This window comes from Oncorhynchus masou, chromosome 4, assembly GCF_036934945.1.
Source record: "Oncorhynchus masou masou isolate Uvic2021 chromosome 4, UVic_Omas_1.1, whole genome shotgun sequence".
Taxonomy (NCBI): Eukaryota; Metazoa; Chordata; class Actinopteri; order Salmoniformes; family Salmonidae; genus Oncorhynchus; species Oncorhynchus masou.
In genome coordinates, this window is record NC_088215.1 from 7,256,025 (window position 1) to 7,270,117 (window position 14,093).

Genomic DNA, 14,093 nt, shown 5'->3' on the forward strand with positions numbered 1-14,093 from the left:
ATCTCATATCAGTCACTTTGACCTTCACCTTTAATCAAACGGGTAAATTCATGATAATCTATCTGGTATCTTAATGTCACAGCTATTTTTCAGGGGTCGTTTCTAAACGGGGCCCAGTTTAGTAGAGTCTGAATTGCAAATGTCAACTTTATAAAAAGTCAGCCTTTAATGGAATTTTAGGAGATCAAAGACGATTAGAAATGTAATGCTGGCTACACAAACAGCCAGAAGAGCGGGCCTCACAGGACTGCTTAAAAACAGCTCGGCAGGGGATTCCAAGCCTATTTGAACAGAGTATTGCGGGGGAAAATGAAGTCCAAAAGGTTGTTGCCAGGGGCATTATCGGTCCAAAAACAGAATAAACATGAACTAACCTTCAACTAACCATGTTAACCCTTCAATGGTCGAAAGTTCCAAATATTTTCATAAAAAACACACACTTGGAAGAATTTAATTTATGAACCATTTACACTTCGGTACCAAGGCGCCTGCTCAAAGCCATTGGATGTGTGTATATTCTATCCTTCCCCAGTCCAGTAATACAACTGAATAAGGGTTGTCATAGTGGCTTGTTGAGAGCGAGAGAGAGAGAGACAGACAGAGAGAGACAGAGAGAGACACAGAGAGACACAGAGAGACACAGAGAGACACAGAGAGACACAGAGAGACACAGAGAGACACAGAGAGACACAGAGAGAGAGACAGAGAGACACAGAGAGAGAGACAGAGAGAGACAGAGAGAGACAGAGAGAGACAGAGAGAGACAGAGAGAGACAGAGAGACAGAGAGAGAAAGAGAGAGAGAGAGAGAGCGAGAGAGAGCGAGAGTTACAAAACGGAAGATAAAAATCAACGAAAGAGATCTAGAGCGTAGAGAGAGCAAGAAACAAGTTCCAGACAAAAATTGCCAGCTGGGAGGCAAAATGGACGAGATGGTCCAGCTATTTTCTCCCTCCACCTCTATCATTACTAACCATAATGTGTGCATTGTGGCACTTCATAAATGGATTCTTTTTCATTTCCACTAGACTAAACCCTTTGGCAAGAGATACCTAGGTTGCTTTCTGCTCTCTTTATCTGATATACAGTACACTGCACTGAACAGGAAGCACACACTCAACCTCCCCCCTACAATCCTGAGGTCATATAAGCCAAATGAACTACTTTCAGCCTGTGAGTGTGCACTGTAAAAAGGGTATAAAAACCCAAAGTTGCGAACAACATTTTCCTGCCCCAGGGACTTCTCTCAGTGGATGGTTGGGCTGCTGCTCGTTCATCACGCCGCCTGTTTCTGCCCAGTGAACGGGACGGGATGAAGCTCCTGGCCACTGGCGCCCCAGACACACAGGGAGTGAACAAACCCATCACACCTACTGAACACGGCAGCAGGGAGTTAGCCCTGGCCGCATCTCAAATGGCGCCCTATATGGTTATACCCTATGTAGTGTACAGTGTAGGCTGGTGGGAGGAGCCATAGGAGGATGGGCTCCCGAGTGGCGCATTGGTCTAAGACACTGCATCTCAACGCAAGAGGTGTCACTGGTTCGAATCCAGGCTGCATCACATCCGGGCGTGATTGGGAGTCCCATAGGGCGGCGCACAATTGGCCCAGCGTCGCCCGGGTTTGGCCGGGGTAGGCCGTCATTGTAAATAAGAATTTGTTCTTAACTGACTTGCCTAGTTAAATAAAAGGTTAAATAAATAAAATAAAAATAATGGCTGGAATGGAATGGTATCAAACACATCATGGAAACTGCTCGTTTGACTCCTTTCCAGCCATTACAATCAGCCCATCCTCCCATCGCTCCTCCTACCAGCTTCCACTGGTAGTAGGGCTCTGGTCAAAAGGTAGTACGCTACATAAGTTGCCATCTGTTAGCTTAGCCAGTCAACTAACTAACTTTTTGAGTTGCCCTTACTGATGGTTGGGATGGTAATGGACATAACACAGGCTGAAAATGGCAGATTGGAACACAGTGGCTGTGCAGTAACAGGCTGTACAGTAACATGCTGTGCAGTAACATGCTGTGCAGTAACATGCTGTGCAGTAACATGCTGTGCAGTAACATGCTGTACAGTAACATGCTGTGCAGTAACATGCTGTGCAGTAACATGCTGTGCAGTAACATGCTGTGCAGTAACATGCTGTGCAGTAACATGCTGTGCAGTAACATGCTGTGCAGTAACATGCTCTACAGTAACATGCTCTACAGTAACATGCTGTGCAGTAACATGCTGTGCAGTAACATGCTGTGCAGTAACATGCTCTACAGTAACATGCTGTGCAGTAACATGCTGTGCAGTAACATGCTGTGCAGTAACATGCTGTGCAGTAACATGCTCTACAGTAACATGCTATGCAGTAACATGCTGTGCAGTAACATGCTGTGCAGTAACATGCTGTGCAGTAACATGCTGTGCAGTAACATGCTGTGCAGTAACATGCTCTACAGTAACATGCTCTACAGTAACATGCTCTGCAGTAACATCTACAGTAACATGCTGTGCAGTAACATGCTGTGCAGTAACATGCTGTACAGTAACATGCTCTACAGTAACATGCTGTGCAGTAACATGCTCTGCAGTAACATGCTCTACAGTAACATGCTGTGCAGTAACATGCTGTGCAGTAACATGCTGTGCAGTAACATGCTCTACAGTAACATGCTCTACAGTAACATGCTCTGCAGTAACATGCTGTGCAGTAACATGCTCTGCAGTAACATGCTGTGCAGTAACATGCTGTGCAGTAACATGCTCTGCAGTAACATGCTCTACAGTAACATGCTCTACAGTAACATGCTGTGCAGTAACATGCTCTACAGTAACATGCTGTGCAGTAACATGCTCTACAGTAACATGCTATGCAGTAACATGCTCTACAGTAATATGCTCTACAGTAATATGCTCTACAGTAACATGCTCTACAGTAACATGCTCTACAGTAACATGCTGTGCAGTAACATGCTGTGCAGTAACATGCTGTGCAGTAACATGCTCTACAGTAACATGCTCGACATGGCGCCAGAGCTTCACAGCGCTGTACGGGTTTTGACTGACAGCCGTTCTGAACTTGAGCACCGCGCACGACAAGAAGGTGCCCCCATCCCTCCAAGGTAGTTGGGGCAGCTGTTTTGTTGTCCGAGTGAGGGAAGAGCTGGAAATTAAGAGGACTATGGATCTTTGAAAGATGAGACGTTGAGAATTATAGTAAATACGGCTTTGATGTCACACAAGCCCGAACACCTGTCCAAATGTGCACGTCACGTTTCCACATTAATTATACTCATGTCATACTCAGTGTCAACGTTTATGATCACTATTTTTTTTTTATATATTTTTTAACCTTTATTTAACTAGGCAAGTCAAAGTCAAACAAATTCTTATTTTCAATGACAGCCTAGGAACAGTGGGTTAACTGCCTGTTCAGGGGCAGAACGACAGATTTGTACATTGTCAGCTCGGGGATTTGAACTTGCAACCTTCCGGTTACCAGTCCAACGCTCTAACCACTAGGCTACCCTGCCACCCCTATGTTCGATGTTCGTCTATTGTGAAGAGAATTCACCGCGTCACGCGCACCTGAATGCACCCACGGCCGCTTTCTATGCGGACCAAATAGTTGAAGACTCTTCTTTGAGTCATAAAAGTGCACTGAAATTACTTGGGGACCGTGCGCACTTTGGAGAGGTGTGTGGCCACTCAGAGGCAGCAGTTAGTCCTCTCACTCGAACCCATTTCTTTGTCTTAGGTTGCACCTACCCCACATTTTACAAGCAAATTCATATCATGAAACTTAATGTATCCAGTGTATTTTCAGATTTCGTTATCAGCAAAAGCATCCACAAGAACAGTAAATGTATACTGCACTTAAAATCCAGAGTGTAGTGTTTGGATTCAGTATTGTGTCAGGAGAACTGTTGTGTCCTCAACATTGGTCTAATAATTTCCCCATAATCTCCAAACTGTTCCCTTTCAACTGCTACCATGGTTACGCATATGCTCTCATATTTATTCTGTAAGAAACATGACAATTTAGCCCTATTCATATAGGCCAATTCCCATAAGTATAAAGGGTTAGGGCACAGAATATCAACCTGGTCTCAAAGCATTTCATATTATTCTGTACGGAAATCTGAGACACTCCATTTCTTATGATATGTTACGAATTACAATTCGCATTATATGTTACGAATTTGCAAAACGTACAATATGTTACGAATTTTCAGAATGTACAATATATTATGAATTTGCAAAACGTATGATGTGTTACGAATTCTAGCTAGGTGGCTTCGTTACCTAGGCTAGGAGTTAAGGTTAGGGCTATGTTGAGGAGTGTTTTTAAGGGGGGTTAGGGGAAGGGTTAAGGTTAGGGTTAAGGTTAGCAAACAATACTAAGTAGTTGCAAAGTAGCTAAAAAGTATTAAGTAGTTGAAAAGTTGCTAATTAGCTAAGTTGTCCATGATGAGATTTGAACTTGCAACCTTTGGGTTGCTAGACGTTCGCGTTATACACCCACCCATCTACCCTGACCAACCACTGTACTTTCATTTTTGCCTTAAGTAACCATACCAAACGTAACATATATCATACTAATTTGAGTGTCCCGGATTTACGTTTACCATGTTACGTCTAGTCTATGAGACCAGGCTGGGAATACATACACAGGCATGAGAGAAGGTGTGGGGTGAAAATGTCCAAAATGACTCCATGTCCCAGGAGAGGAGGGCAGATGGGTGACGACAGTGTGCGTGAGTGTGTGCTTTCGTTCTCATGAGACAGTGTGAAGTCAGTGTGAAGGTGACCCGGCTGTGTCTTTTTCTAGAAACCTGAAGGATTTGCACGAGCGTGTTTCTGTGTGTTTGTCTGTGTGTGGAGAGAGGTGGGGGACACACTCACCTGTCCTGCCAACATTTCGTAGAGCAGCACTCCGTATGCCCACCAATCCACTGATAGCCCATATGGCTGATATGCAATAATCTGGAGAGACAGAGAGAGCGAGTGAGAGAGCGAGTAGGAGAGAGAGAGAGAGAGAGAGAGAGAGAGAGCGAGAGAGAGAGAGCGAGAGACAGAGAGAGAGACAGAGAGCGAGAGAGAGAGAGAGAGCGAGAGAGAGACAGAGAGCGAGAGAGAGACAGAGAGCGAGAGAGAGACAGAGAGCGAGAGAGAGACAGAGAGCGAGAGAGAGACAGAGAGCGAGAGAGAGACAGAGAGAGAGACAGAGAGAGAGACAGAGAGCGAGAGAGAGACAGAGAGCGAGAGAGAGACAGAGAGCGAGAGAGAGACAGAGAGCGAGAGAGAGACAGAGAGCGAGAGAGAGACAGAGAGCGAGAGAGAGACAGAGAGCGAGAGAGAGACAGAGAGCGAGAGCGAGACAGAGAGCGAGACAGAGAGAGAGCGAGACAGAGAGAGAGCGAGACAGTGAGAGAGCGAGTAGGAGAGAGAGAGCGAGAGAGAGAGAGAGAGAGAGAGCGAGAGAGAGCGAGAGACAGAGAGAGAGAGACAGAGAGAGAGAGAGAGAGAGCGAGAGAGAGAGAGCGAGAGAGAGACAGAGAGCGAGAGAGAGACAGAGAGCGAGAGAGAGACAGAGAGCGAGAGAGAGACAGAGAGCGAGAGAGAGACAGAGAGCGAGAGAGAGACAGAGAGCGAGAGAGAGAGAGAGAGAGAGAGACAGAGAGCGAGAGAGAGACAGAGCGCGAGAGAGAGACAGAGCGAGAGAGAGACAGAGAGCGAGACAGAGAGCGAGACAGAGAGCGAGAGCGAGAGACAGAGAGCGAGACAGAGACAGCGCGAGAGAGAGACAGAGAGAGCGAGACAGAGCAGAGAGCGAGACAGAGAGAGAGCGAGACAGAGAGAGAGCGAGACAGAGAGAGAGCGAGACAGAGAGAGAGAGCGAGACAGAGAGAGAGAGAGCGAGACAGAGAGAGAGAGAGCGAGACGAGAGAGAGAGAGAGAGCGAGACAGAGAGCGAGAGACAGAGACAGAGACAGAGAGCGAGAGAGAGAGCGAGACAGAGAGCGAGACAGAGAGCGAGACAGAGAGCGAGACAGAGAGCGAGACAGAGAGCGAGACAGAGAGCGAGACAGAGAGCGAGAGAGAGACAGAGAGCGAGAGAGAGACAGAGAGCGAGAGAGACAGAGAGCGAGAGAGACAGAGAGCGAGAGAGACAGAGAGCGAGAGAGAGACAGAGAGCGAGAGAGAGACAGAGAGCGAGAGAGAGACAGAGAGCGAGAGAGAGACAGAGAGCGAGAGAGAGACAGAGAGCGAGAGAGAGACAGAGAGCGAGAGAGAGACAGAGAGCGAGAGAGAGACAGAGAGCGAGAGAGACAGAGAGCGAGAGAGAGACAGAGAGCGAGAGAGACAGAGAGCGAGAGAGAGACAGAGAGCGAGACAGAGCGAGAGCGAGAGAGCGAGAGAGAGACAGAGAGCGAGAGAGAGAGAGACAGAGAGCGAGAGAGAGAGACAGAGAGCGAGAGAGAGACAGAGAGCGAGAGAGACAGAGAGCGAGAGAGAGACAGAGAGCGAGAGACAGAGACAGAGAGACAGAGAGCGAGAGAGAGCGACAGAGAGCGAGAGCGAGACAGAGACAGAGAGCGAGACAGAGAGCGAGAGAGACAGAGAGCGAGACAGAGAGCGAGACAGAGAGCGAGACAGAGAGCGAGACAGAGAGAGAGCGAGACAGAGAGCGAGACAGAGAGCAGAGCGAGCGAGAGAGAGACAGAGAGCGAGAGAGAGCGAGAAAGCGAGACGAGAGAGCAGAGAGCGAGAGGAGAGAGAGCGAGAGGAGACAGAGAGCGAGAGAGACAGAGGAGAGAGAGACAGAGAGCGAGAGAGAGAGAGAGACAGAGAGCGAGAGGGAGAGACAGAGAGACAGAGAGCGAGAGACAGAGAGCGAGAGACAGAGAGCGAGAGAGAGAGAAGCGAGAGACAGAGAGCGAGCGAGAGACAGAGAGCGAGAGACAGAGACAGAGAGACAGAGAGCGAGAGACAGAGAGCGAGAGACAGAGAGCGAGAGACAGAGAGAGCGAGACGAGAGACAGAGAGCGAGAGACAGAGAGCGAGAGACAGAGAGCGAGAGACAGAGAGCGAGAGACAGAGAGCGAGAGAGACAGAGAGCGAGAGAGACAGAGAGCGAGCGAGAGACAGAGAGCGAGAGAGACAGAGAGCGAGAGAGACAGAGCGAGAGAGACAGAGAGCGAGAGAGACAGAGAGCGAGAGAGAGAGACAGAGAGCGAGAGAGAGAGAGAGAGAGACAGAGCGAGAGGAGAGAGACAGAGAGAGCGACAGAGGAGAGAGACAGAGAGCGAGAGGGAGAGAGACAGAGAGCGAGAGGGAGAGAGACAGAGAGCGAGAGGGAGAGAGACAGAGAGCGAGAGGGAGAGAGACAGAGAGCGAGAGGGAGAGAGACAGAGAGCGAGAGAGACAGAGAGCGAGAGGGAGAGAGACAGAGAGCGAGAGGGAGAGAGACAGAGAGCGAGAGGAGAGAGACAGAGAGCGAGAGGGAGAGAGACAGAGAGCGAGAGGGAGAGAGACAGAGAGCGAGAGGGAGAGAGACAGAGAGCGAGAGGGAGAGAGACAGAGAGCGAGAGCGAGAGAGACAGAGAGCGAGAGAGACAGAGAGCGAGAGAGACAGAGAGCGAGAGAGAGCGAGAGGGAGAGAGACAGAGAGCGAGAGGGAGAGAGACAGAGAGCGAGAGGGAGAGAGACAGAGAGCGAGAGGGAGAGAGACAGAGAGCGAGGGAGAGAGACAGAGAGCGACAGAGAGCGAGAGAGAGAGAGAGACAGAGAGCGAGAGAGAGACAGAGAGCGAGAGAGAGACAGAGAGCGAGAGAGACAGAGAGCGAGAGAGACAGAGAGCGAGAGAGAGACAGAGAGCGAGAGAGACAGAGAGCGAGAGAGACAGAGAGAGCGAGAGAGACAGAGAGAGAGAGGGAGAGAGACAGAGAGCGAGAGCGGGAGAGAGACAGAGAGCGAGAGGGAGAGAGACAGAGAGGGAGGGAGAGAGACAGAGAGCGAGAGAGAGAGACAGAGACAGAGAGCGAGCGAGAGAGACAGAGAGAGCGAGAGAGACAGAGAGCGAGAGAGACAGAGAGCGAGAGAGAGACAGACAGAGCGAGAGAGACAGAGAGCGAGAGAGACAGAGAGCGAGAGAGACAGAGAGCGAGAGACAGAGAGCGAGAGAGACAGAGAGCGAGAGAGAGAGAGAGCGAGAGAGACAGAGAGCGAGAGAGACAGAGAGCGAGAGGAGAGAGACAGAGAGCGAGAGGGAGAGAGACAGAGAGCGAGAGAGACAGAGAGCGAGAGAGACAGAGAGCGAGAGAGACAGAGAGCGAGAGAGACAGAGAGCGAGAGAGACAGAGAGCGAGAGAGACAGAGAGCGAGAGAGACAGAGAGCGAGAGAGACAGAGAGCGAGAGAGACAGAGCGAGAGAGACAGAGCGAGAGAGACAGAGCGAGAGAGACAGAGCGAGAGAGACAGAGCGAGAGAGACAGAGCGAGAGAGTCAGAGCGAGAGAGACAGAGCGAGAGAGACAGAGCGAGAGAGACAGAGCGAGAGAGACAGAGCGAGAGAGACAGAGCGAGAGAGACAGAGCGAGAGGACAGAGCGAGGGAGAGAGACAGAGCGAGAGAGAGAAGAGCGAGAGAGACAGAGCGAGAGAGACAAGCGAGAGAGACAAGCGAGAGAGAGACAGAGCGAGAGAGACAGAGCGAGAGAGACAGAGCGAGAGGGAGAGAGAGCGAGAGACAGAGCGAGCGAGAGAGAGAGCGAGAGAGACAGAGCGAGAGAGACAGAGCGAGAGAGACAGAGCGAGAGAGGACAGAGCGAGAGAGAGAGGAGAGAGACGAGAGGAGAGAGAGCGAGAGAGACAGAGCGAGAGAGACAGAGCGAGAGAGACAGAGCGAGAGAGACAGAGCGAGAGAGACAGAGCGAGAGAGACAGAGCGAGAGAGACAGAGCGAGAGACAGAGCGAGAGAGACAGAGCGAGAGAGACAGAGCGAGAGAGACAGAGCGAGAGAGACAGAGCGAGAGAGACAGAGCGAGAGGGAGAGAGAGAGACGAGAGAGCGAGAGAGGAGAGAGAGAGAGAGAGAGAGACAGAGCGAGAGGGAGAGAGAGAGACAGAGCGAGAGGGAGAGACAGAGCGAGCGAGGGATGAAAAGAGTTACATGGGATTAGATAAGACAATGTACATGTTCACAGAAGCTGAAATGCTGGCAAAGTATATACACATTACAGACAAAGAGACAGGCACACACACACATTTATAACTTTTAGTCTCACACCACACTCTGCATCAGCTACTATAACACATTCATATGGACACATTACACACACACATTGTCGGCACGATTGTCGGCACGATACGTCTATTGCTAACGGTCTATCGCTAAGTGCCCGGGAGAGCCCGAGACACAGGCCATCCACACTCGCTTCACCAGTCAATCTAGCTCTTATTAGCAATTAGCATCCTCCTCTAGAGGGAACCTGGTTCACTACCGAGAGAGCAGGTACATCCTGTCAACCAGTTTCACCATCTGCTGCTGTGATCCCCCTAGCGTATCACTGGATCCATTCTAATGGAGACATGAGACAGCCTAGCTGGAGCGAAGCACTGCCCTGTCGTAGAGGGAGGGGGGGGGGGGGGAATCCAGTGATGCAAAGGAAAGTACTGTTGTGACGTCCACGGGAGAGTTCACTGGTGCTAAACGAATGGAGGGAGACAACGTTATCGCTTTGTGAAGTGGGGCATCTCTACTTGTGCAATAACAGCTGGGTTAAGTCCGCCCATGAACACATTGTGCATGTAAGACGGGACGTCCATTGAACATACGGTAGAAGTGGAGAACAACACGACTGAAGGAAGGAAGAAAGGCACGTGTCTTACAGTGTCCTGTTGGACAGTGTTGCAAACGGGAACTGCTTTTCAGAGGACGTGGCTCAAGAAATGATGGCAGAAATGAATGGATCAACACTCCCTCTTTCTCCCCTCCCCTGCTCCAGAGGGGGGGGGGGGAGATACAGACAGACCCGAAGAGAGGACAAGAGAGAAGAAGAGGAAAAGCGAGGGGTTTGCCAGAGGAAGGTCATCAATAAAAAGATAGACAATTGTGTCATGGAGATGTGAGGTGGGGAAAGAGGTCAGTGCTTTGTTTTTCACACACAGTATAAGGAGTGTGTGTGTGTGTGTGTGTGTCTTATTTGAAGAGGCACTGCCCAGTCCATCGTAATCAAAGATGGTCGTCACGCCTTAAGACACCTGACATAAGCACTTGACCTCTTAAATAGTAACCCACCATGACAGTAAGAATATGATATAGGTTAAATTCTTATGAATAGGTATATATATATATATATATAACAGATGATGATATGCGGTGATTATGAATAAGTAATGTTAAGCTTTAAATGAGCAGATCAGAGCTACACTGTTGATGTAGTTGGTGTTAAACCCCTGTTTACCCCATACAAGCACCCACAAACACTCTCTTCTTTCTTCCTCTCTCTATCACACACACACACCCACCCTCTGGTACACCCTCACACACTCTCTCTCACTTTCTTTCTCAAGAAAAAAAATGTTGTATGTGAGAGCCCTCTAAGTCTGATGCTGGCCAAGGTTACAGTCTCACTGCAGATACACTGATGGTTTCTGGAGGCACACACACACACACACACACACACACACACACACACACACACACACACACACACACACACACACACACACACACCTTTTCCCCCCACCATCACCTGGTAGGTGTGATATGTGAGAGCAGTTCTGTTCCACATTGCCCTGTGACCTTTTCTGTGTAACACCTGACCTCCACCTGCCCCTTGGGAGCCCTGAGAGGCACGTCTGGCTCTGCACTGTGCTGTCTTGGCACGCAAGCCACTTATCTTCAGGCTTTAGTGAGCTGGACACACACAAACACACACACTCATTCATTCCTCACACATACATGCACTCCTACACTGGCTCGCAATCACAAAGAACCTGGATGTATGAGCCCTTGTGTTTTATAAAATCTATTTTTTATGTGCCACTGGGTACTAAATGTACGAACCACACAACATACTATTTAGAACATACTGTTCAGGGAAAAAAACGTGTGCAGTAAGCAACAACATACTAGGCTCGTCCATATTGAGAAGGCGCCTTCTAAACGCACGATCGCGTTTGTTCACGCCCTTCGTTCATTTTGGACCGTCCCCACTTCTGATTAACAGCTATCGCCAAACACACGTGGGTCTGATAGGATTATTCTCCTGCTTAATGGCGTGCTGTCAATTCATACTAGATGAAAAGCTTTGTATGACACCCCGGCATTTCAAGCATCCTACCGTTCTGAAGTTTCACATACTATAAAAACTGGACTCTGATTCATTATGAGCATCTTGTAAGGCATTATGACATCATCATAATCTACCTAAGAACGTGTCATCTTTGCCTTCACAGAATGACCAAGAGTGGCATTCTCAGCTGTACTGACAGAGGGGCGGTCCCGCCAGCAACACAAAGGACCGTTCAACACTGAAACTACTTTGGTCTACAGGAAGGTCATCAGCAATATTGGCAACGCCTACAACCCCACAACTGGCAATGTGAAGCACAAACAATAACATTTCTGGAGAAATTTGGAGCGAATAACTGAAAAAAGGTTAAAGTGACAGTTTACTTTTGCAAGTTTGAGCTTATATCCTTTGCAGGAGATATATAGATTCACCATAGGAAATGTGTAGATTTCCCAGTAGATCTATAGATTCACCATAGGAAATGTGTAGATTTCCCAGTAGATCTATAGATTCACCGTAGGAAATGTGTAGATTTCCCAGTAGATCTATAGATTCACCGTAGGAAATGTGTAGATTTCCCAGTAGATCTATAGATTCACCATAGGAAATGTGTAGATTTCCCAGTAGATCTATAGATTCACCATAGGAAATGTGTAGATTTCCCAGTAGATATATAGATTCACCATAGGAAATGTGTAGATTTCCCAGTAGATCTATAGATTCACCATAGGAAATGTGTAGATTTCCCAGTAGATCTATAGATTCACCATAGGAAATGTGTAGATTTCCCAGTAGATCTATAGATTCACCATAGGAAATGTGTAGATTTCCCAGTAGATCTATAGATTCACCATAGGAAATGTGTAGATTTCCCAGTAGATCTATAGATTAGATTCACCATAGGAAATGTGTAGACTTCCCAGTAGATCTATAGATTCACCATAGGAAATGTGTAGATTTCCCAGGAGATCTATAGATTCACCATAGGAAATGTGTAGATTTCCCAGTAGATCTATAGATTCACCATAGGAAATGTGTAGATTTCCCAGGAGATCTATAGATTCACCATAGGAAATGTGTAGATTTCCCAGTAGATCTATAGATTCACCGTAGGAAATGTGTAGATTTCCCAGGAGATCTATAGATTCACCATAGGAAATGTGTAGATTTCCCAGGAGATCTATAGATTCACCGTAGGAAATGTGTAGATTTCCCAGGAGATCTATAGATTCACCATAGGAAATGTGTAGATTTCCCAGGAGATCTATAGATTCACCATAGGAAATGTGTAGATTTCCCAGGAGATCTATAGATTCACCATAGGAAATGTGTAGATTTCCCAGTAGATCTATAGATTCACCGTAGGAAATGTGTAGATTTCCCAGTAGATCTATAGATTCACCATAGGAAATGTGTAGATTTCCCAGGAGATCTATAGATTCACCATAGGAAATGTGTAGATTTCCCAGGAGATATATAGATTCACCATAGGAAATGTGTAGATTTCCCAGGAGATCTATAGATTCACCATAGGAAATGTGTAGATTTCCCAGGAGATCTATAGATTCACCATAGGAAATGTGTAGATTTCCCAGGAGATCTATAGATTCACCATAGGAAATGTGTAGATTTCCCAGGAGATCTATAGATTCACCATAGGAAATGTGTAGATTTCCCAGGAGATCTATAGATTCACCATAGGAAATGTGTAGATTTCCCAGGAGATCTATAGATTCACCATAGGAAATGTGTAGATTTCCCAGGAGATCTATAGATTCACCATAGGAAATGTGTAGATTTCCCAGGAGATATATAGATTCACCATAGGAAATGTGTAGATTTCCCAGGAGATCTATAGATTCACCATAGGAAATGTGTAGATTTCCCAGGAGATATATAGATTCACCGTAGGAAATGTGTAGATTTCCCAGGAGATCTATAGATTCACCATAGGAAATGTGTAGATTTCCCAGTAGATCTATAGATTCACCGTAGGAAATGTGTAGATTTCCCAGTAGATCTATAGATTCACCGTAGGAAATGTGTAGATTTCCCAGTAGATCTATAGATTCACCATAGGAAATGTGTAGATTTCCCAGTAGATCTATACCTTTACCACTGCAACAGGGAATGCATTTCCTGGGCAATGTATAGATCTCCTGTTTTTTAAAATAATTTACTGGAACATATAATTGGTAACCATCTATAATTGATGTAAAAATAAAAATGTGTATAGTGACATGTAGAGTACATTAGCCATTTGAATGAATTGCATTGAATTGAATTTTACTTGAACAGTGAATTCATTGGAATTAAACAGCAATTCACAACTCAATTCTGAATTGACCCCAAACCTGGTGTGTCCTGATTCTTGTTCTATTAGTAGTAGCCATATTAACATTGGGCTGATAATCACAAAACATTGTTAAGCAATGCCATCAGTGAACTAACTATTGATAATTGTAATGATTGATCAACTTCAAAACCTGTATATTTATATACCATTTATTGCGCTTCCCTTTGCTACAGGTGTCACGTTCGTCATAACGAGGAGACCAAGTTACAGCGTGAGATGAATACATGAAGTTCTTGAAGCCAAAACGAGGAGCCAGAGGACAATCCAAAGATAGTGCTAAAGCAGCTTCTCCCCCAGTCTCTCTCTCTCTCTCGCAGCCTCTCTCGCAGCCTCTCTCCCTCTCCCAGTCTCTCTCCCTCTCCCAGTCTCTCTCTCTCTCCCTCTCCCTCTCCCAGTCTCTGCCTCCCGCTCCCCAGTCCCTCTGCCTCCCGCTCCCCAGTCCCT

At 47.3% G+C, this 14,093-nt stretch overlaps 1 protein-coding gene across 1 annotated transcript in view; it reads right to left on the reverse strand.

Annotated features, from left to right (window-relative positions):
• LOC135522487 (protein kinase C alpha type-like) overlaps positions 1–14,093 on the reverse strand; it is a 226,709-nt gene that overhangs the window by 22,953 nt on the left and 189,663 nt on the right. Inside the window, exon 14 of the mRNA XM_064948789.1 lies at positions 4,899–4,979. Coding sequence (XP_064804861.1) covers positions 4,899–4,979 — 81 coding nt within the window. The remainder of the gene's footprint in view (positions 1–4,898; positions 4,980–14,093) is intronic.